Source organism: Glycine max, chromosome 18 (assembly GCF_000004515.6).
Source record: "Glycine max cultivar Williams 82 chromosome 18, Glycine_max_v4.0, whole genome shotgun sequence".
NCBI classification, from domain to species: Eukaryota; Viridiplantae; Streptophyta; class Magnoliopsida; order Fabales; family Fabaceae; genus Glycine; species Glycine max.
This window is the reverse complement of record NC_038254.2, coordinates 53,924,365-53,944,701: the sequence shown is the minus strand read 5'-3', so window position 1 is coordinate 53,944,701 and position 20,337 is coordinate 53,924,365. Positions and strand designations below refer to the sequence as shown.

The 20,337-nt window shown below is 37.6% G+C and overlaps 3 protein-coding genes and 1 long non-coding RNA gene across 16 annotated transcripts in view; 2 read left to right on the top strand and 2 right to left on the bottom strand.

The window, feature by feature from the left end:
- The window catches only part of LOC100811937 (subtilisin-like protease Glyma18g48580), a 46,830-nt gene that overhangs the window by 15,410 nt on the left and 11,083 nt on the right, over positions 1 to 20,337 (bottom strand). The gene's annotated exons all lie outside the window — the stretch shown is intronic.
- LOC102661726 (uncharacterized) lies at positions 42 to 5,824 on the top strand. 8 transcript variants are annotated; one of them, XM_041012163.1, is made up of 6 exons: positions 42 to 1,323; positions 2,111 to 2,250; positions 2,329 to 2,988; positions 3,089 to 3,384; positions 3,512 to 3,887; positions 5,128 to 5,824. In XM_041012163.1, the coding sequence occupies exons 1-3, from the start codon at positions 1,119 to 1,121 to the stop codon at positions 2,689 to 2,691; spliced, it is 708 nt and encodes a 235-aa protein (XP_040868097.1). In that variant the 5' UTR covers positions 42 to 1,118; the 3' UTR covers positions 2,692 to 2,988; positions 3,089 to 3,384; positions 3,512 to 3,887; positions 5,128 to 5,824. The 8 variants fall into 8 exon arrangements, 6 of the variants coding, with proteins under 6 accessions (XP_040868097.1, XP_040868098.1, XP_040868100.1 ...); XM_041012164.1 differs by having other exon boundaries at positions 3,089 to 3,412; XR_005889737.1 differs by adding an exon at positions 1,852 to 2,025 and having other exon boundaries at positions 45 to 1,323; positions 3,089 to 3,887.
- LOC121174041 (uncharacterized) lies at positions 6,361 to 15,579 on the top strand. 6 transcript variants are annotated; one of them, XR_005889741.1, is made up of 4 exons: positions 6,361 to 6,734; positions 8,173 to 8,233; positions 8,315 to 8,651; positions 8,781 to 15,579. It is a non-coding gene; the product is annotated as an uncharacterized lncRNA (long non-coding RNA). The 6 variants fall into 6 exon arrangements; XR_005889739.1 differs by having other exon boundaries at positions 8,173 to 8,651; XR_005889740.1 differs by lacking the exon at positions 6,361 to 6,734 and having other exon boundaries at positions 6,745 to 8,233.
- Positions 15,392 to 19,287, bottom strand: LOC100812486 (MDIS1-interacting receptor like kinase 2). The gene is made up of 2 exons (XM_006602809.4): positions 16,238 to 19,287; positions 15,392 to 15,955 (listed from the first exon to the last, which is right to left on the bottom strand). The coding sequence occupies exons 1-2, from the start codon at positions 19,092 to 19,094 to the stop codon at positions 15,600 to 15,602; spliced, it is 3,213 nt and encodes a 1,070-aa protein (XP_006602872.1). The 5' UTR covers positions 19,095 to 19,287; the 3' UTR covers positions 15,392 to 15,599.

The window sequence follows — 20,337 nt, the reverse complement described above, 5'->3', positions numbered from 1 at the left end:
TCATCTTCTAAAATAAACTAGTGCTCTCCCTTTTCCTTTTCTACTTCCCACGATTCCCACTTTCCCATGTCTCTTCATTTCAACTTCTCCCCAACAACAATTCTTCCATCTTCATTTCACTTACCAACACACATTGTCGTCGCCCCTAACCCCCACCCTCCCTCCGCTGCATCGCAACTACGCCACCCTATCCTCCCTCATCTCTTTTTTGCCACAACCACCCTCTCCTCGCTCTATCACACCCCCTTTTCTCTTCTCTTCTTCTTCATCATGCCAACCTCATACTTCCTTAGATTTTTAATTTTGATTTTTTATTTTTTTCATTTTTATTGTTCATTTTTAGGATTATTTTTTTGTTGTGTTTTTGTTGTTGTTGAATTTTATTGTTGATTTATGGGATTGTTTTTGTTTGTGTTCTTCTCCTTCTCCATTCAATTTTCCCCCCCAATTTCTATCACTTCGCGTGGACCACCATGGAGGGTTGCATTAATTTTTTCAATTTTTGTGCTGATCTTGAAGTGTTCTTCAACAAGAACAACCTTGTCATCTTGAAGTTCAAGCCCCTTCCTCTAAGAGCAAATCTTAGTAAGATCAATTCTTACATCTAAGATCAAGGGGTAAGAACACCTATTGGAGGTGCTATCGTCACGAGGCCAGAAAAACCATGAAAAGACTCTAAGTTCACATAAAAGTCTTGAGTATCCTTTATGCTTTTCAAAATTTACATAACTATGGTCACTAGCACACAAGGTGAGTAACCTACTAAAGGTTTTTGCTCAAATTTTTGTCCACAGCTATAATGTTGTTTTTGGTTCGACGTGGGAGATAAATGGGTTTTGTGTGGGTCTCACATTTTTATATTTTATTTTAATTTAAATATTTTTTTTATTTTTATCATCTCAATCAATGCAACATAAATTCTGTTATTGCAGGTATGTTAATATTTTCAAAAAAGGAATTATTAGTAAATTTATTTTTACTTAATAAAATAATATCAACCAATACAGCAAAATAATTTTAAATTTTTTAAGAATATTTAGTGCATTCAAATTAAAATGTTGTTATTATCATCACACACATGGATAAAAGGGTGTTGCTAGGTGCACCCAACAATTAGTATGAATGGACAAAAATGTCCTTGGGCTTATTTTAAAACAAAAAAGGTGCACCCATCCCACTTCCTCCTCTTCATCTTTTCTTCTTCTGTTTTGCTTCTTCTTCCTTGTTTATTATTCTTCTTCTTCCTCCACCATTTCCTTCGTCGCGCAGCTCGTTCTTCCAGCATTTTTGGACCTGCCGTCGAGGCTGCACTCTACCGTCAAGGTTAGTTAACCTTTGTACCTAGTATAAGCTTTTTTCGTTGGATTTTGGTTGTAGGGTAGACGCCATTGAAGATTAGGATTTTCAGAGGAATTTGAATAGGTGCAACACATACGAAAGAACTTCTTTCGTAAGAAGGACCTTCTTCTTACGGAAGAACTTCTTCTGTAGACTCTTACGGAAGAACTTTTTCCATAAGAAGGTTTCCAATTTTTTTTATTTTTTAATTAATTTTCTGTATAAATTAAGTTTTATTTCTTTGTTTTGATTTATAATAGGTATATTTAGTTTTTTAATAATAAAAAATTATGCTTGCATGGTTGTATGTAACAAAATTTATATTAAATATTATTTATTTTGTTTTTTTATGTTTAATATATTTGGGCCAAAATATTTGTTAGGGTTAGGGCCCAGGGCTGAGTGTGTAGGGTTTAGTTTCTGTACTGCATAGGTGACAATACGCAGGGTAGTGTAATTAGGGTTTCTAATGTAGGGCTAAAGATTTATGTAGGTTTTTAATTTTATGAATAGTTAATTAGACCAGAAAAACTACATGTTCTTCACGAAGTGCAAATCATGGTTAGAACAAGAGGATTAGGTCGTGCCTTAGTTACTAGGGTCACAGGCAGAGGTAGACACGATGAGCATCATGCAGATGATGTTCGCCGGCGACGTAGGCCGACCGCATCTACCCGTAGGCAACAGGTACATGTTGTTGTTGCTGAGGATGTTCCTTAGGTGACTGAGGATGTTCCTCATATGACTGAGGATGTAGCTCCGATTACTGCAGATGTACCTGCAGCTTCTGTAGAGGGCTTAGCTGATGCTATTGCTGATGATGTTGCTGAGGGATTTCCTGGTGGGCCACATGACCCATCAGTGCTGACCTCGTTTGGTGACCACGTTGCACATCGCATATGGATGGGAGAGGTACTATAATTTATACAAGAAGTTATTTGTTAATAACTTGATAAACTATTATTTGGAGTGATGTGTTCTTCAATTCAGGAACATCCTGACTTGAGGTTGGCCTCCCACGGCAGGAAGGTTGAGAAAATTGGGAGGCCATCACCTGAGATTGAAGGGCTAGTCGCTGCCATAGGATTAAGCCCTTTGATCGGTTGCTCAATAGTCACCGGCAATCCGGGACTTATATCTGCGCTTGTGAAGAGGTGGCACGGGGAGACCAGCAGCTTCCACCTTCCAATGGGAGAGTTGACGATCACACTCGATGATGTGTCATTACTCCTCCATCTGCCGATCACAGACACCTTGCATAACTTCGAGCCTCTAGTTGTGGAGGAGGCGGTCGTCTTGCTGATGGAGTTGCTCGAGGTCTTGAGTCAGGAGGTTAGAGCTGAGACTGCATAGGCGCGTGGGGCATATGTACGCCTGTCGTGGGTACGGGATATTTATCTGAGTAGATGCGATGCCCGACGATGGATTGTAGCAATGCGTGCTTATCTCCTCCACTTGGTTGGTTGCACTCTTATCGCTAACAAGAGTGCAACACATGTTGATGTAGTGCATCTAGAGGCTTTTCGAGACCTGGGTGAGAGTGGGAGGTTTTCTTGGGGAGTTGCGGCGCTGGTGCATATGCATGACCAGTTAAATGAAGTTTCTCAGACCACTACACGACAGATTGTTGGGTACATTACTTTATTACAGGTAAATTTTGTGTTTGTAATATGTTAAATTGGATTATGATGTAAATATGTTTTTTCTATGTGTATTTGACATTGATCTTATGGTCATCTGATGTTTCTAGTGTTGGATATATGAGCATTTTTCTAGTGTTCATGACAGCGTCATTGACGATGCATACGATGAGACATCCCCACGTGTCTGTCGGTGGCTTATGACGAAGGCTTATATCAAGGGATTATGAGCACCGGTGTACCGGACTCGTTTGGATGCTTTGGCGATCATTGACGTGTGCTGGATGCCCTATGGTGACCACCGAGGAGTTAGGGGGTTTGAGCTCATCTCGTGCTTCCGAGGCTAGCTTAGATGGGATGCTATTGTGATCACACATCGACCAGATAAGGTCGCACGACAGTTCGGGTACGTTCAGACCATTCCTCCACCACCTGTGAGTGCCTCCTAGTCATATGATGATATCGACGACAGATGGATGCATTACAAGGACCATCTAGCAGATCCGGTTGAGATTATTGTTGTGCTTGGGCAGGTATCAGCAGATTACATGCAGTGGATTGCAACTTACAAAGTGTGTTGGTCTCTTACCGATCCTGCAAGTTGCAAGTTGTTATGGGGCTGATGTGTTAGCTGCTATTGACCAAGCCATAGATGATGGTGTTGATGTCATCAATGTTTCTTTTGGTGTCAGCTACGTTGTCACTGCTGAAGGAATATTCACAGATGAAATTTCCATTGGGGCATTCCATGCAATTTCTAAAAACATACTTTTAGTTGCCTCTGCAGGAAATGATGGACCAACGCCTGGAACTGTTGCCAATGTGGCTCCTTGCGTCTTCACAATTGCTGCTAGCACATTAGACAGAGATTTCAGCAGCAATTTAACCATTAATAATCAGCTAATTGAGGTATCATCATTCTTCTAACTAGAGTGTGTTCACTGTTTGGTTTGGCTTTTTGCTCAAAAGTAATTATTGTTAATAATTTTATACATCATGATTAAATAATTTTCTCATATAGTAAATACTAAGATCATAATTGCTTAAATTAGAACACCAAAATAATAGATAAAGATTTATTGATGTCTTTTCATCAAGAGTCTTGTTCATTCAAAAGAAATCCTTTCAGAGTTATAATTGGTTTTTTTTATCATTTGGCCGGGATATATAACTTATGTTGAGACATTTAAAAGCTTAGTTTTTTTTTCTCATGTTTTAAATCTAAATAACTCAGATTTTTTCTCATATTCGGTATCCACAATAATTGTGTATTTATTTATTTTGATAGCTCATATTTTTATTTTGATTGCTTAAAATTTACTCTATTGATTAAAAAATTACAGATCAGCACTATCTTATTACCGCTTTCATCACTGGAAAATCTGCATTATTGATGTTGTTTCAACCCCCTATTTTTTGTGATCATCTAGCAATAGTGGAAATTGGAATTTTATTTCTATGGCGAAACAAAAGTTAATAAGTACAATCTTTTTTACATATTTTAACATTATTTATACTGTACGTTTCGTTAGTTTTTTCAGTAGTTAAAAAGTTGTTCGATTATATTAGTATTTGATATATATTTTTGTTTGTATAGTTTGTAGTGCCCTTTTCTTATACATTATTTTAGCTTTTAATATTTTGTATTTTATTTTCTTCTAACTCCCAAAATATTTATTAAATTTATCCTTTACAGTTTTAAATAGGGTAGAATTTCATTTTATTTTTATTTTTCTGCTTTCACTCATTTACATGCATGATATTGTGATCCATCCACTCGTTGCCATCCGTCTTCTCATTGTTTTTTTTAGTACATTTCCAACACAATGTTCTTGATATATTGATGCCGCAATGTCTTGTACTAGCTTTTCTCCTTATCTTGCTGTATAATGTTTACTTATATGTATGTTACTTTTTTCCCCACATAAATCACAACTCACATTTATAATAACTTAAACTCTCTCGATGTTACTTTTATTCTTTATTAAACTTATTTGGAAATATTTTGACATAATATATATATATATATATATATAAAAGATGAATAGTCTCATATCTGTTTATTTACTCTATCTAGAACTGTGATTGCAAGGAAAGTCCAGGATGAGTTTGATAAATCTAAATAAATACACAATTATTTCAAATCCAGGATGCGTTTGATAAAACACTAGCAGATGCTTTTGCTTACGGTTCAGGACATGTTCGACCCGATCTAGCGATAGATCCTGGGCTTGTTTACGATCTAAGCCTCACTGATTACTTGAACTTCTTATGTGCTTCCGGATACGACCAACAACTCATTTCCGCCCTCAATTTCAACAGGACATTCATTTGTTCAGGTTCTCACAGCGTAAATGACTTGAACTACCCTTCAATCACATTGCCAAATCTTCGCTTAAAGCCCGTGGCCATTGCTCGCACAGTCACAAATGTTGGGCCACCAAGCACATACACTGTAAGTACCCGCTCGCCAAATGGATATAGCATTGCCGTTGTGCCACCTTCCTTGACTTTCACGAAAATTGGTGAAAGGAAGACATTCAAAGTCATTGTGCAAGCAAGCAGTGCAGCTACGCGGAGAAAGTATGAATTCGGGGATTTTCGTTGGACAGACGGAAAGCATATAGTAAGGAGTTCTATTACAGTTAAGCGCAGATGAAAATTCCCAAATTGGTCGAGTTGGTTGTGTTGTATTGTGTGGATGCGTGTGTGCATGTTTAGATATAAGGTAGTTGGACTCTATATAGCTAGGATTTTCATGTTATGACATAACTGTTTTGTTCCTTGGTTCTTATGTGGTTGTTTGGTTATCAGTATCACTGTATAATAATTTATTGCATGTTTTATGTGTACTAGTGTAATAAGAGAAATGGAGATGTGGGAGGGCAAAGTCCGCAATCTTCAAATGTGGGTGCAACGGATATGCTCCTATATATAGCATTAAAATATTGCCACAACCAACTTCCCGAAACATTGTCCATCATTTGGAGCCGATGGATGAAAATGGAATAGGAACACAATTTTATGAAAAGGTTAAAGGCATTAGTAAGAAAAAATTTACCTAAAAGACAAGATAAAAACTAATGGACCAAAATGATAGAGAATTTGCAGTACTCAATCTTTTGTAGTACCCATGGTATCTAAAAAAACCAAAAGGTTATGAATTGGTATAGTAATTTAACACATGCTAAACTCACTATCTAATTACAGTATTAATTACAATTTAAGATACAAACATAAAAATATTTAATGAGACTATCTATTTATCTACCTATCTAAAATATAGACTTGAGTAGTGTACCCATCTTCTAAAGCATATACACAATAATTGCCTTTCTTTAAAGCATTGCTTTTTTTTTCTTTAAAGTAATGCCAATTGTGAACACGATTTGTGATAGAGACGAGAGGGATTTGGATCCTTGGATTCGAGGTCAAGGAGGCCTCCTTGCTACACTAACAGATAAGCCAAATGATTTTTCTTACCTTTCCATCCCTTGCAATCTTATTTAAATACAATTGGTGAGCTAAGCTAACAGAATTGCACGCACGATTTTATACTCACAATTGCACTACTGATTGCCTAACAATTTCGTAACAGATTTGATTTTAACAGAATGGAAATATCTGTAACTAAGTTCTATACTATTACATATACTCAGGTATACTGATCCAAATACGTAGGACGTTTGGTGCTTCGTTTGGGCCTCTCCCGGCTGGTCTTGACATCACTGGGCTCGCTGCTTCCTTGTGTCTCAGGTATGTCTTCAGTTGGATTCTAAGAATTGCTAGCAATTTGTTTGAGAGGTGGAGGGCTTAAAAAATTACAAATATTGAAAAAAGATGTCTTTAGGAAAGTTCAGTTTATAAATGTGTTATCTTTGTGCAAGACTTTCAAAAGTGTAGAGTCATCTCATGTGTATGGAATTGGATGCTCTTCTGTTAGTGGAACTCTTAATGTTCGAGAGACCCACAAAAACTTGTGTTTTTCTCTCTCATACTAGACATTTCTGAAGAGAAAACGAAGGAGAGATAATTAAAAACAAAAAACTGAAGGAAGTTTTGGAGTCGTCCTGATTTCTGTAGCTAGATGTCAACTGTTGATTAATCTGACAATGGAGAGATTAACTCAGATAGTTGTTCGATTTATCAAAAAGCACGAGTTTATCAACAAGTTAGTAATACAATAGACACCGTACGGGAATTGGCAAGATACAGAGATTCACCTAAAATATACATATCTTCAAAATTGAAATAATTAAAAATATTTAGCTAATTCCTACTCTTCGTTTTGAAAAGAAAACACACAAAGAAAAAAACTCAAAAACAAATATTTTAAATCACACAGTTATGAGTGGATCGATATCTCAAGTTCTATCTTTATTGGGTCTTTCTTTATAGTCTTCTTTGTTAATTTCTATTTTATCAATATGTGTCTCGTTGAGACCTGACTTCAGACGAGTAACATCAACCCTTTTCCAAAGCAGTACATGCTTTTCTTCAAAGCAATTTGAAATATGAAAAAGGAGTTTTGTTGGTGAAACAGGAGTATGTATTCTCATCTCATTATTTATTACTATTTTTTTTATTGAAATAGTTTTTATTTAAAATCCAAACAATCTTTTCACAAGCGTTTGCTCCCATCCAATCGGGGGAATGCCGTGTCACAGTTAATTATTCTTTTTTTTATATAAAAACAAAGAAACAAATTTTATTTTTACTATTTAGTAGTACAATGAAAAATCAAATTATCATTGTGTAACTTCCTTTTTCACTTTCATTTAAAAAAACTCAATTATAATACAGTTGCTAGACATATGAGATGTTTTCAATTATTTCACAAAATATATTTTAAATAATCAAATTTAAAAAGTAAAATAGATTTTAGTACAATTTTTGTAATTTTAGCTTTCTTTAGGATGGATGTTTAATTTTTGAAAACTTGAAGTAATCTCTAACAAGCAGTGAGGTCAACTTCCTCTTCAAGTTGGGGAGGTTGCTTTCTTCTTTAAAATGTTTATTTATAGTGTGAGAAATGACTCCTAAAAACCCATTGATTAAACACCAATAAATTGTTTTTCAAAATTTCAAGTCACCTCAGTTGGAAAATATCACGCACATCATTTATCACAAACTTTCAGTTCTCAACTTGCTATAACATAAATTCTCTCACTTGAATTAATATTTATAAATATAGATAGATTTTTCCAGCACAACGTTAAAGTGAGTCAAGTGGGAAGACACAACCTTTGGATAAGGTATCTTTACTTTTAGGAAACCTTGTTCATAAATCTTTTCTGGCTTGGTGCTAGACTTTGAAAAGTGTGATCATGTCACAGGGTGCCCCATTCGTGATAATTGATTATTCCTTTATAAGCGTGTCCTAGCTCCAATTCTTGCATGTCCTCACCACAATACACCATTCACTTGCAAGAATCTGCAACCTCTGATTGTATTCTTGAAGCCCAAAAATCCTGTAATACGTGTATCATGGTATCCATCAAGATTCTAGCCTGCTGGCAGATTCTTTTGGTCTTTCTAATACACCCTTCACCCCAAGTTGTTTGCTTTTCCAAAATGGTTTCTTTGGCCTCTGCTGCCACCACAGTTTCGAGGAACCAGACCTCCAGCAGGAAGAAGAGTAAGGAAGGAAAGAAGCACGCAAGAGAGGGAGAGGTAATTTGTAATTTTCATTATGATCCTTGCTTGTTATTTACATCACTATATATAATACTCTAATAACAGAATTGATCCAAAGAGAATATTTGCCATAACATAATTGCTCAAGTTGTCCCTTGCTAGCAGACCATGATCAAGCCAAGGATCTTCTAGAAGTTGGCTACCCTCATCCTTCCTCACACGTAGTCGTTGAGGTAAGTGGGTTTTGCAACTTTCCTTTTGGGCTTCCTTTCTTCCTGCACCCCCTATTTTGCTATCCTGATTGTTGTCTCCTTTGTTGTTTGCACCTTCTTATCTGTTGCCTCCTCTGTAACTTGCATATTCGTATCATCCGTTGGCGCTTGCAAAACCACCTTGTCCTCAAGGTGGTAATTTTCGCATAAGTGTGTCCAGCTCTCCCATGAAGTATCATCAGGAGAAAGTCCATTCCACTGGATTAGCACCTCCCAAGGATCCTCTGGTGAAGCTTTGCGGTAGTCCAGAATGGCTAAGGGATACACCAGTGGTTGATCATTGAGACAATCAGTGGGCAACTCGACCCCTGCCATGCTATCTGGTGCTCCTTTGAATGGTTTCATCTTAGAGAGTTGAAACACAAGGTGTATCTTCACCCCTTCTGGAAATTACAACTTATAGGCCACTGGGACCAGACGTTCTATGATTTGGAAGGGCCCATAGTAACGTTGGGCCAGCTTGCCAGATAATGCCTTCGATCCTTTAGCGGTCGTCTGTCGACGAGGACGCAATTTCAAGAGAACCCAATCACCAATCTTATATTGCACCTCCCTCCGTTTCTCATCAGCTTGTTTCTTCATTTTTGCTTGTGCCTTCAGGAGCTTGTTCCTGATACTTTGGAAAGTTTCATCTCAATCAGTCAACATTTCTTCCACCGCCACGATGTTTAAAGACCCTGCAATGTACTCAGGAAAATTAAATGGTTTTCTACCGAAGGTGACTTCATACGGCGTTGCCCCAGTGCCAGCATTCCAAGATGTGTTATGAGACCACTCGACCCATGGCAGAAGTTTGCCCCATAAGCTTGGTCGGCGGTGAACAAAGGCCCTCAAGTACTGTTCCACGACGCGATTCAGAACTTCTGTCTGCCCATCACTTTGTGGGTGATAAGAAGAGCTCATACGGAGCAAGGTCCCACTTGCACGAAAGAGTTCCTGCCAAAAACGACTGATGAACAGGGGGTCTCTATCGGAGACAAAGCTTCTGGGGATCCCATGGAGTTTGACGACGATGTTGACAAATAAAGACGCAGTCATGTGTGCCGTATGAGCAGTGGGAAGGAGGCCCAAGTGAATTCCCTTGAAAAAGCGATCCACAACGACCAAAATGGTAGTATTGCCTTGATATGGTGGAAGCCCAACGATGAAGTCTAATGGCAAATCCTCCCATGGACGGCAAGGCACCGGCAAGGGGCATAATAACCCTGCCATTTTTTGAGCTTCATATTTAGTGACTTGACAATCCACATAATTAGCCACAAATCTTTTAACATCTTCGTGTAGACCTGTCCAATGGAAATTCTCTGTTATGTGTGCTAGGGTCTTAGTAATGCCGGCGTGACCCCCTGTCGGGGTTGTGTGATACCCAGCAAGCAATACAGGGATCATGGGAATATCCTGTGGTAACCAAATTCAAGCAGATTGAAGCACCAAGTTCTGGGAGAGCGTGAATTAGGGATGTAGCGAAGGATTATCTCGCAGAGATTGACGCAGAGTGCAATACTCAAAGTTGTCATCCAGTTGGTGGCGGAGTTCTTCAAGAAAAAGCAATGATGGTATGGATAGAATCATGGACATAGAGGCGTCAGATTTCGGTAGGCGCGACAAGGAATCAGCTGCTTGGTTATGACTGTCGGAGCGGTATTAAATCTCGTAGTCGTATCCCAATAACCTGGCCAAGTACATATGTTGCTCAGGTGTCTGGATTACCTGAGTCAACAGTTCCTTTAAGCTCTTATGATCAGTGATGATGACAAAATGGTGGCCAAGCAAGTATTGCCTCCACTTCTTAACGGTGGTAGTGATGGCACATAAGTCACGAACATACGCTAAGGCACCCAAGAGTTTGGGGGGAAACGTCTTGCTGAAGAAGGCGATCGGATGCCCCTTTTGAGAAAGAACCGCACTCATCCCTACTCCCGACGCGTCAGTCTCGATGGTGAAGGGCACAGTGAAGTCTGGTAAGGCTAAAACAGGGGCCGTAGACAGTGCGAGTTTGAGGTTTTCAAAAGCTATCTGAGCTTGGGGGTCACTGGAAGGATTCGAGAGTAGTGACTACTACCAATGGAGCCACAATAGTCGCATACCCCCGAATGAATTTCCTATAAAATTCGGCGAGCCCAAGGAAGCTTCTCACGGCCTTGATAGAGCGTGGCAGAGGCCATTGTTGAATGGCGGCAAACTTCAAAGCTATCGGCTCCACCCCCTATCCCGAGACCATGTGGCCAAGGTATTCCACCTGAGGTTGTGCAAAGGAGCATTTGGTTAGTTTTAAAGAAAATTGATTGTCTAGTAACACTTGAAAAGCTGTTTCTAGATGTTGCAAGTGAGCCTCGAAGGAGGAGCTGTATATCAAGATATCGTCAAAGAAGACGATAATAAATTGTCGGAGATACGACTGGAAGAGCATGTTCATGGTAGCCTGGAACAAAGAGGGAGCATTGCAGAGCCCAAACGACATCACCTTAAACTCATTCTGATTTGATGGTACCCTTGCAACAGATCGAGCTTCGAAAAACATTGGGCGCCCCCTAATTCATCAAGTAATTCATCAATAGTGGGTATGGGAAATCGATCTCTGATTGTTATCGCATTCAGAGCACGGTAATCCACGCAGAACCGCCACGTGCCATCTGACTTACGAACGAGCAACACCGGCGACGAGAATGGGCTCGTGTTAGGTTGAATGATCCCTTGCTGCAACATAGAATCCACCTGAGCTTCTATCTCTTGCTTTTGATAGTGAAGGTAACGATAGGGACGAACATTCACTATTAATGCATGAGGAAGAAGATGAATATGGTGGTCCGTCGTCCTCTCCGGGGGTAACGGCTGAGGTTGCCTGAAGAGAAGCTTGAATTTATTGAGGAGGTGTTGAACTTCTGGTGGTGGTGCAGGGGTGGAGGGACTTGGAACAGGTTCAGATAACATTGTAATATGGAAGTACGATGTATCTAACTAATGACGGAACATCCGGCGAAACTGGTGCTGGGAAAGAAGGTTTGAGTCTGTTGCATGCTCACCCTATAGCATCACAAGACGGTCCTCATAAAAGAACTGCATAGATAAGGTATTATAATTGGTGAGCATAGGACCCAGCGTTTTAAGCCACTATACACCAAAGACAACATTGGCGCCAGAAATAGGAAGAATGTATAAATGGAGGGTAAAAGAGTGATCCTGAATGTCGACAGGGACGACTTCACAAAGGCTGGTGCATTCCAAGTATTGGCTGTTGCCAACCATTACACGCTGAGGTGTCTCGATCTTTCGGCTAGGTAAGCCCAATTGGGCGACAATCTGAGGTTGGACAAAATTATGGGTACTTCCCCCGTCAATGAGCACCGTGACACGGTGGCCGAAGATGAGGTTGAGAAGGCGGACAGAGGTGAGCTCGTCCAGTGTCAAGCAACGCACAAAGGGTGACTGATTTCGAGTAGGTGACGGTAATAGTAGAGGTAACGGTGGGGAACGCACTTGCAAATGAGGAAGTGGTGGGGGACGAGGTTGAGAAGGCGGACGAAGGTCCGAGAGCTTCTCCTCTTGGAGACGGGCCAGGCTGGCCGCCTGAACCAGCATGAGGGGCTGGTGTGCTTGTACCTCGCGACGAATCTCCGCGGACAAGCCAGAGATGAAACAAGCCAAGAGGAAGGGGGGCGGCAACCTGATGATCCTGTTCGCCAAGTCCTCAAACTTCGACAGGTATTCCGCTATTGTTCCCTTCTGTGTTAGCTTAAACAATGTGCATGTTGGGTCATCATATTGAGATGGTGCAAACCTTGTTTGCAAGGCCTGTAGAAATGCCGGCCACGATGTAAATTGAGCATTGCTTGTCATGTACTAGAACCAAGCAAGAGCTCGGCCTTCCATGTAAAAGGAGGCTATGGTTAGGCGGTCCTTTTCGGGTGTATTGTGATACTGAAAGTATTGGTTGATCTTAAAGATCCAACCAAGTGTTTCTGTGCCATCAAAACATGGAATGTCGAGTTTCATTTTGTGTGTGGTTGCAGGTCTAGGAGTAAGAGTGGACGAAATGGGTATGAGATTGGCTATGGGTGAAGCAACAGGAGCGAGGCGGGTTAGGATTTCGTTTAATTTCAGAGACATGGTTTAAAGGGTGTCTCCTAAACGGGCGAGGACATTAGCTAGGTGTGGGGGGTTGGGTGAATCGGCCATGGAAGAAAGAACGAGAGCACCAAATTGTTACGGGTAATGAACTGGTTTTCGAGGAACCAGACCTCCAACAGGAAGAAGAGTAAGGAAGGAAAGAAGCACACGAGAGAGGGAGAGGTAATTTGTAATTTTCATTATGATCCTTGCTTGTTATTTACATCACTGTATATAATACTCTAATAACAGAATTGATCCTAAGAGAATATTTGCCATAACATAATTGTTGAAGCTATCCCCTACTAGCAGACCATGATCAAGCCAAGGATCTTCTAGAAGTTGGCTACCCTCATCCTTCCTCACACGTAGTCGTTGAGGTAAGTGGGTTTTGCAACTTTCCTTTTGGGCTTCCTTTCTTCCTGCACCCCGTATTTTGCTATCCTGATTGTTGTCTCTTTTGTTGTTTGCACCTTCTTATCTGCTACCTCCTCTATAACTTGCATATACGTATCAGTTTCTTTATGCATAATCCATTCACAATTAATCCATCCATTACATAAAAATAAAACAAATAGATGGATACAAATTTATCTATTTAATTTTATGGATGATTAATGATCCATCTATTATTTTAAAAATCTTATAAAATATTTAATAGATTAAAATTGATCCAACTTAATAAGTAAAGAATTTGTGGGCAATTTTTGACCAATGCTAACCATGACTTTTTTCGGTTATCATCGGTCGATACTATTTCTTTAGCAAACATTGATCAATGTCGATTAGAGTTTTTTTGTCCCACATTGGCTGATGATGTTTTTTCAATCGACGATGTCGATGGTATTTTTCGGACGATGTTGACTAAGTTCTTTTTTGGCCGACTTTGGTTAGGATAATTTTTTTGGCCAATGTCATCCAGAGCTTTTTCAACCTACGTGAGTTGGTGATATTTTCAACCAACACTAGCTGATTCTATTTTTCGGACGATGCCAACTACGATTTTTTTTTATCGAATTTGGTCAGTTATTTTTTGGTCGACACCAACTAATTTTTTTTTTTGGATAACATCAATTGATGATATTTTTTGATTGATGTCTACCATGATTTGTTTTTATCAATGTCTGATGAGGCTATTTTTTTGTTAATATCAGCTAGGATTGTTTGGTCGACATTTGTACAAGCTAACCTTTGGTCGACTTTAACAATGATTTTTGGTCAACATCAACCATGAATTTTTTTTCTATTGGTTAGGTTTTTTAGTCAATGTCAATAAAGACTATTTTACGGTTAATGTCAACTAAAAAATATCATTAGTCAATGTCGTCCAAAAAATCTTGTCAAGATCAGCCAAAAATTACTCTAGTGAACTATCTATTAAAAAAATCCTAACCAACATCTCTCAAAAAATAACAATTGCCGATGTCGAATGAAAAAACCATAGCTAACGTCCGTCTAAAAATCCTTCCAAGCATTCGCCAAAAATCCTTGTCACGGTCAACCAAAAAAAATCCAATTGACATTAAGCAAGAAATTCCTAACCAACGTTACTCAAAAAATAATCTTGACCGATATTGACCAAAAAAACCCTAATCAATGTTAAAAAAAAATAGTCACCATCAACGTTGGCAAAAAGAACAAGTCAGCGTTGACAAAAAAAAATACCTCTTAAAATTTAGAATGTTTAAATATAATAAGTAACAAAGAAATTAAAAGTATTATTGATATATTTGAAAATTTAGAATGTTTAAAAATCATTCCTCTCTTAATAGTTAAGATTAAAATAAAAAAAAAATGATCAGAGTCCATGCGTATTCTTATCCTATCCATCAATTAAGGTATCCAAGTCAGTTACTTAAGTAAAAATGTGTGAATAATTGTAAGTTTCCGTGTTAAATTTTAGATTAAAAAAAAACTCTTAAGAGTGACTTTGTACTTGCGTTGTTAAATACCCACTTTATAAGCAATAAAAAAACTAAAAGAGACAATAAATTGTAAAAGTAAAATTTGAGAGTAAAGAGTTAGAAGAATAAGATAACAAGAAAATTAAACAGCTCTAATGAAAAATACAAATTCAGAATATTGTAATGGAGATGTGGGAGGGCAAAGTCCGCAATCTTCAAATGTGGGTGCAACGGACATGCTCCTATATATAGCATTAAAATATTGCCACAACCAACTTCCCGAAACATTGTCCATCATTTGGAGCCGATGGATGAAAATGGAATAGGAACACAATTTGATGAAAAGGTTAAAGGCATTAGTCAGAGAAAATTTACCTAAAAGACAAGATAAAAACGAATGGACCAAAATGATAGAGAATTTGCAGTACTCAATCTTCTGTAGTACCCATGGTATCTAAAAAAAAACAAAAGGTTTCCAAAATCGATTACCTAATGACAAAAAATAGTAGGAGTAAATTCATAGATTAGTCTTCCAATCCCCTTATTATTTGAACAAGAAAGTCTAGCTGCGGTAGTTACTTATACATGGTGATATATTACAATGACAATACAAACATGCTTACAACATAAGATAAAGGATAAAGGGTTTACAAAGAAAAGAAAAAAACAAGAAAAATAAAATATTTAAGTAGTTCGGTGCTCTAGAAGAGTTGTCCAAGTCTAATCGCAGGGAACTGTTCTGCTAAAGGTGATTTCCCCATCAGCTTTTTAGACACCTGATCCATGGTTGGGCGAGAACTTGGATTTTCACTTATGCAAGAAAATGCCAAGCTTGCAACCAAAATGACATCCCCGACAACTGATTTTAGAGGTTGAGGTAGTCTTTGGTCTAACACATCAATTAGTAGCAAATTAAAAGTCATTGTTGCTGATGAAGACGAAGAAAACAATGAAGAAATGAGATCTCCTGGATGCTTCCCCGTGATGATTTCAAGAGAAAGCACTCCAAAACTAAATACATCACATTTCTCAGTTACTTCCATAGTCTGGGCAAGCTCTACAATAAATGAAAGTTTTAAAGTTACACTAAACCGGTGTATAGATTTTTGTATAAGCTACAAGTTCCTACTAATATTTTCTAAATGGATTTTGTATTGGCACATGTCACTTTTTACTTCAATTTTGCATACTAATTGTTGCTTACGGATTAGTCTATTTAATTCCTCTACAAGGGAACAATGTTTGTACAAAATTTGAATATAAAAGTGGTGTACATTAATTGCAAAATATGTGATTATTTCTATCTATATTACTATGGAAGCAAAAAGGGGGGACTAACCTGGAGCTGCATACCCAAACGTGCCAGCAAACGTGGTCCAAGTGTGAGAATCAGGCTTGAGAATCTTAGCTGTCCCAAAATCAGAGACAAGGGCTTCATATTGTGAATCCAAAAGAACATTCTTGCTAGAAATATCACGATGAATTATTGGAGGTGAGCAATCATGATGCATATAAGATAAAGCATTGGCCACACCTTTAACAGTATTCACCCTCTTTTCCCAGTCAAATGCAACTGCTTTTGTGTCATTGCTTAGTACTTGATCCAAGCTACCCCCTTCCAAGAACTTGTAGACCAAAAATGAGAACCGTGAATGTGAGCAAAATCCATATAGCTTTATAATGTTACGGTGCCTGATTTCGGTCAAGGCTTGAATTTCATTTTCAAATGCTTTAAAATTATGCCTCTCTCCATCGGTTTCCACATGAAGTTTCTTCACCGCATAAACCTGATCTGAAGACAACTCAGCCTTGTAAACATTTCCTTGCCCTCCAACTCCAATAAGATACTTGTCATTGAAGCTATCAGTAGCTTCAATGATGTTTTCAAACATAATTTTGCCATCATGACTCCATATGGAAAACACTTCTTCAGACAGAGCTTTTTCTGATTGATGTTTTTCTTTAGCATGGGTTTCTTTCTTGCTTTCTTTCCAAAAAAGAATATACATTGAAACTCCCACTCCACATAATACCAGAACAAGAGCACCCAAGATAATACATAATGCCAGTAGAATGCCCTTGTGCCTTTTTTTGTTGCTGTTGATGGTTGGGCAAAGCATCAAGCCAGTGACGTTGCCACACAAGCCTTTGTTATTTTTCAATGATTCAATTGGAGCCTTAAGAAAGGCTTTATTATTTGGAAGTGGCCCTTCCAACTGGTTGTATGATATGTTGACAGAAATCAAACAAGACATGTCATCAAAACTTGATGGAATACCTCCAGAAAGATTATTGCGAGACAGATTCAACAATTTCAGTCCCATCACCTCTCCAAGCTGTCTTGGTATTGTTCCACTCAACAAATTCCCACTTAGATCAAGAGATTCAAGAGGTTGGCGAAACTCAAAGGGAACACTTCCATTTATTTTATTATTGCTCAAATTCAAATTCCGTAACTTGGGTAATTCCACGACTTCTATTGGAATTGTTCCACTCAACTGGTTATCTCCAAGATCCAAATCTTCAAGCTTTTGCAGTGATCCAATTTTCTTTGGAATGGTTCCAGAAAGATGGTTGTTGCTAAGCTGGAGTTCAATTAAGGATTTCATATTGCCTAATTCCTTTGGAAGCTTCCCATTCAAGTGGTTAGAAGAAAGGTGAAGCTTGCCTAGGTTGGTTGCCTCAACAAGTTCTATTGGTATACCACCAGAAATATTATTACCAGATATCTTCAAGGTCTCAAGCTTAGGGCACTTACCCCAGTTTGGCGAAATTTGGCCGTAAAACTTGTTGTCGCTCAAATCAATGTATTCCAAATTTGGATATACACCAAAATCTTGTGCTATATCTCCTTCCAATTGGTTTCCTTCCAGCCTTATTCTTTGAATACTAGAGCAATTCTTTAAGCTTTTTGGCACGGAACCCGTGAAACGGTTGCCAAAAGCACTAAAGTACACTAGTGCCCCAGCAGAGCAAACTTGAGGTGGTAAATGGCCTGTGAAGTCATTCTCATGTAGTAACAAGGAGTACCAGTTGGTAATGTTAGTTAAGCCTTGTGGAATGCTGCCATTAAGTTTGTTGGTGGACAATTCCAAAACGATGAGCATTTTCAAATTTCCAAATGTGGCAGGAATTGTTCCGGAGAGATTGTTTACTTGGAGACTAAGGGCATCCAGATGGATCAAATTTCCTATGGAGGGAGGAATTGATCCAGAAAGATTGTTCATGCCTAAATACAACTTGATGAGCTTTGTCAAATTTCCAATGGTGGAAGGAATGGATCCAGAAAGGTGGTTGTTAGCAACTGTAAGTTGCTCTAAATTGGCCAAATTTTCTATGGAAGCAGGGATTGATCCAGAAAGGTTGTTTTTATCAAGGTAGAGCAATGTCAAGTTAGTCATGTTCCATATGGAGGATGGAATTGGCCCAGATAAATAAGAGTTATTGGAAAGACGAAGCAGATTCAAATTACTCATGTTACCTATTGTTTCAGGGAGAGTACCAGAGAGAACGTTCCTTGCCAAATCAATATCCTTAAGATTTGTCAACATTCCAATTTCTGGAGGAATGGAACCGAAAAGCTTATTCCGTGAAATACGTAGATTCTCCAACTTGTTCAACTTTCCAATCTCTGGAGGAATATGGCCAGAAAAATTGCAGACACTTAAATCAAGATATGACAGGTTGGACAAGTTTGCTATGGAATTAGGAATCTCTCCACTTAGTTCACTACATTGGGAAAGATCAAGGCCGCGTAAACTCCTTAGTGTCCACATTTCTTGAGGGATGGAGCCACGGAAAAGATTTAAAGAAAAATTCAAAACATTTAGTTTGGACATGTTACCAATTTGTGGGGGTATGGTACCATAAAAGGAGTTGTTGTAGATATTTAGGCTGAGGAGGTTGGGGAATGAGGAGAAGTTGAGAGTGTGGAGTGTACCTGACAACCCATAATTTGGAAGATTTATGGTGGAGACGGAGTTGGAATTATCACACTGAATTCCTTGCCATTTACATGGATCAGAGCCTGTCCATGTTGACAAGAGATTTTGGCTGGGCTTGTCAAAGTTGTCTTTCCACCTCAAAAGTGCGTTTGCTTCATTGTTCTCGGCTGCAGCAAGTTGGGGTGAAGAGTGTGTTAGAAACACCACCAAAAGAATCCAGTAGCGGCCAAGAAACTCAATGGATAGCACCATAATTCAAGTGTAACTCAAGGAGAAGAAGGTGTATTGTGGTGACTGGTGACAGAAGAACATCCTTATAAAAAGAAAACAATCATGTGGCTGTGACAGTGACATCACTACACTATTCAAAGTCTAGCACCAAGCACTAAGTCAAGTCAATAAGGTGTCTATTTTATTTATTATTAATTAAATTTTATAAAAGTTCCTGAATTTTTAATTTGATTAATTACAAAACAAAAGGATATTTTAAATAAAAAATATTTAAATCAGAATATTAATAAATGAAAATTATTTAAATATGAATAGTAATTAAATAAGTATAAGAATAAATAATAAATATTACTCTTCTCTTTATTTATTTAATTTGATGATTCTTTTAATAAAAGGTTCAAAATGGGGTCTTATTTTTCAAAAACACTCTAACATAGCCATTTCCATCCAATTGAGGCCCAGACAATTAGGTGTCAAATAATTTATAAAAGAAAATGACTAAATTATAATTTTGGTCTCCTATTATTTTTTATTTTAATTTTTTTTGTGATATATTAGTTTTCAAAATTTTAAAAAATTTGTAATTTTAGTCCAACTTTACATACATTTATGTCTTTTATTTTTTATATTTTAATTGATTAAATTAATTTTTTGTTATTAAATATTAATTTTCAATCGTCAATGTTAATTAAAATGCATAAAAAAATAAAAGAAATAAACATATGGAAATATTGAGGATTAGACTAAAACTGAATATTTCCTAAAATATGACGCTAATATTGTAAGAAAATTAGATGAATCAAAATCGTAAATCAAGAATTAAAGGTAAACAAAATTAAAAATTTAGCCTGAAAAATTCAAATGGTGCCCACATCAAATTAGACGGAATGGACACGTTCAAACGTTTTTGAAAAATAAAAAATTAAATTGAAACATTTATCTTATTACAAAAAGGATCTAATTAAAAAAATTAAATATAATGGAATCAAATTACTAATTTAGCCTAAAAGTTTCATTTTCCTTTTTTAATGAAATATTTAGTTTTTTTTCCTTCTACAAAACAATGAGTAAAACATAGTTAAATATTTTTTATCTATTTCAATTTTTAAGATATATATTTCTAGCAATTTTTTTATTCTTAAAAAATGAACTCAAATAAGCATTAAGAGCTTTACCACAACTCAAACACATTACTAAATTAAATGAACTAAATTTCTTTGTTATAGTGAGTCTTTATCTTGTCTATTCTACACGATTTCTCTAA

Excerpts from the sequence above, each read along its gene's own strand:
- LOC100812486 (XM_006602809.4), bottom strand. The coding sequence starts at position 19,094 with ATGGTGCTATCCATTGAGTTTCTTGGCCGCTACTGGATTCTTTTGGTG. Across the intron at positions 15,956-16,237 it reads GTTTGGGTATGCAGCTCCAG|AGCTTGCCCAGACTATGGAA; the intron begins GTTAGTCCCCCC and ends CATTTATTGTAG.
- LOC102661726 (XM_041012166.1), top strand. The coding sequence starts at position 1,119 with ATGAATGGACAAAAATGTCCTTGGGCTTATTTTAAAACAAAAAAGGTG. Across the intron at positions 1,324-2,110 it reads GGCTGCACTCTACCGTCAAG|ATGTACCTGCAGCTTCTGTA; the intron begins GTTAGTTAACCT and ends CGATTACTGCAG. Across the intron at positions 2,251-2,328 it reads ATCGCATATGGATGGGAGAG|GAACATCCTGACTTGAGGTT; the intron begins GTACTATAATTT and ends TCTTCAATTCAG.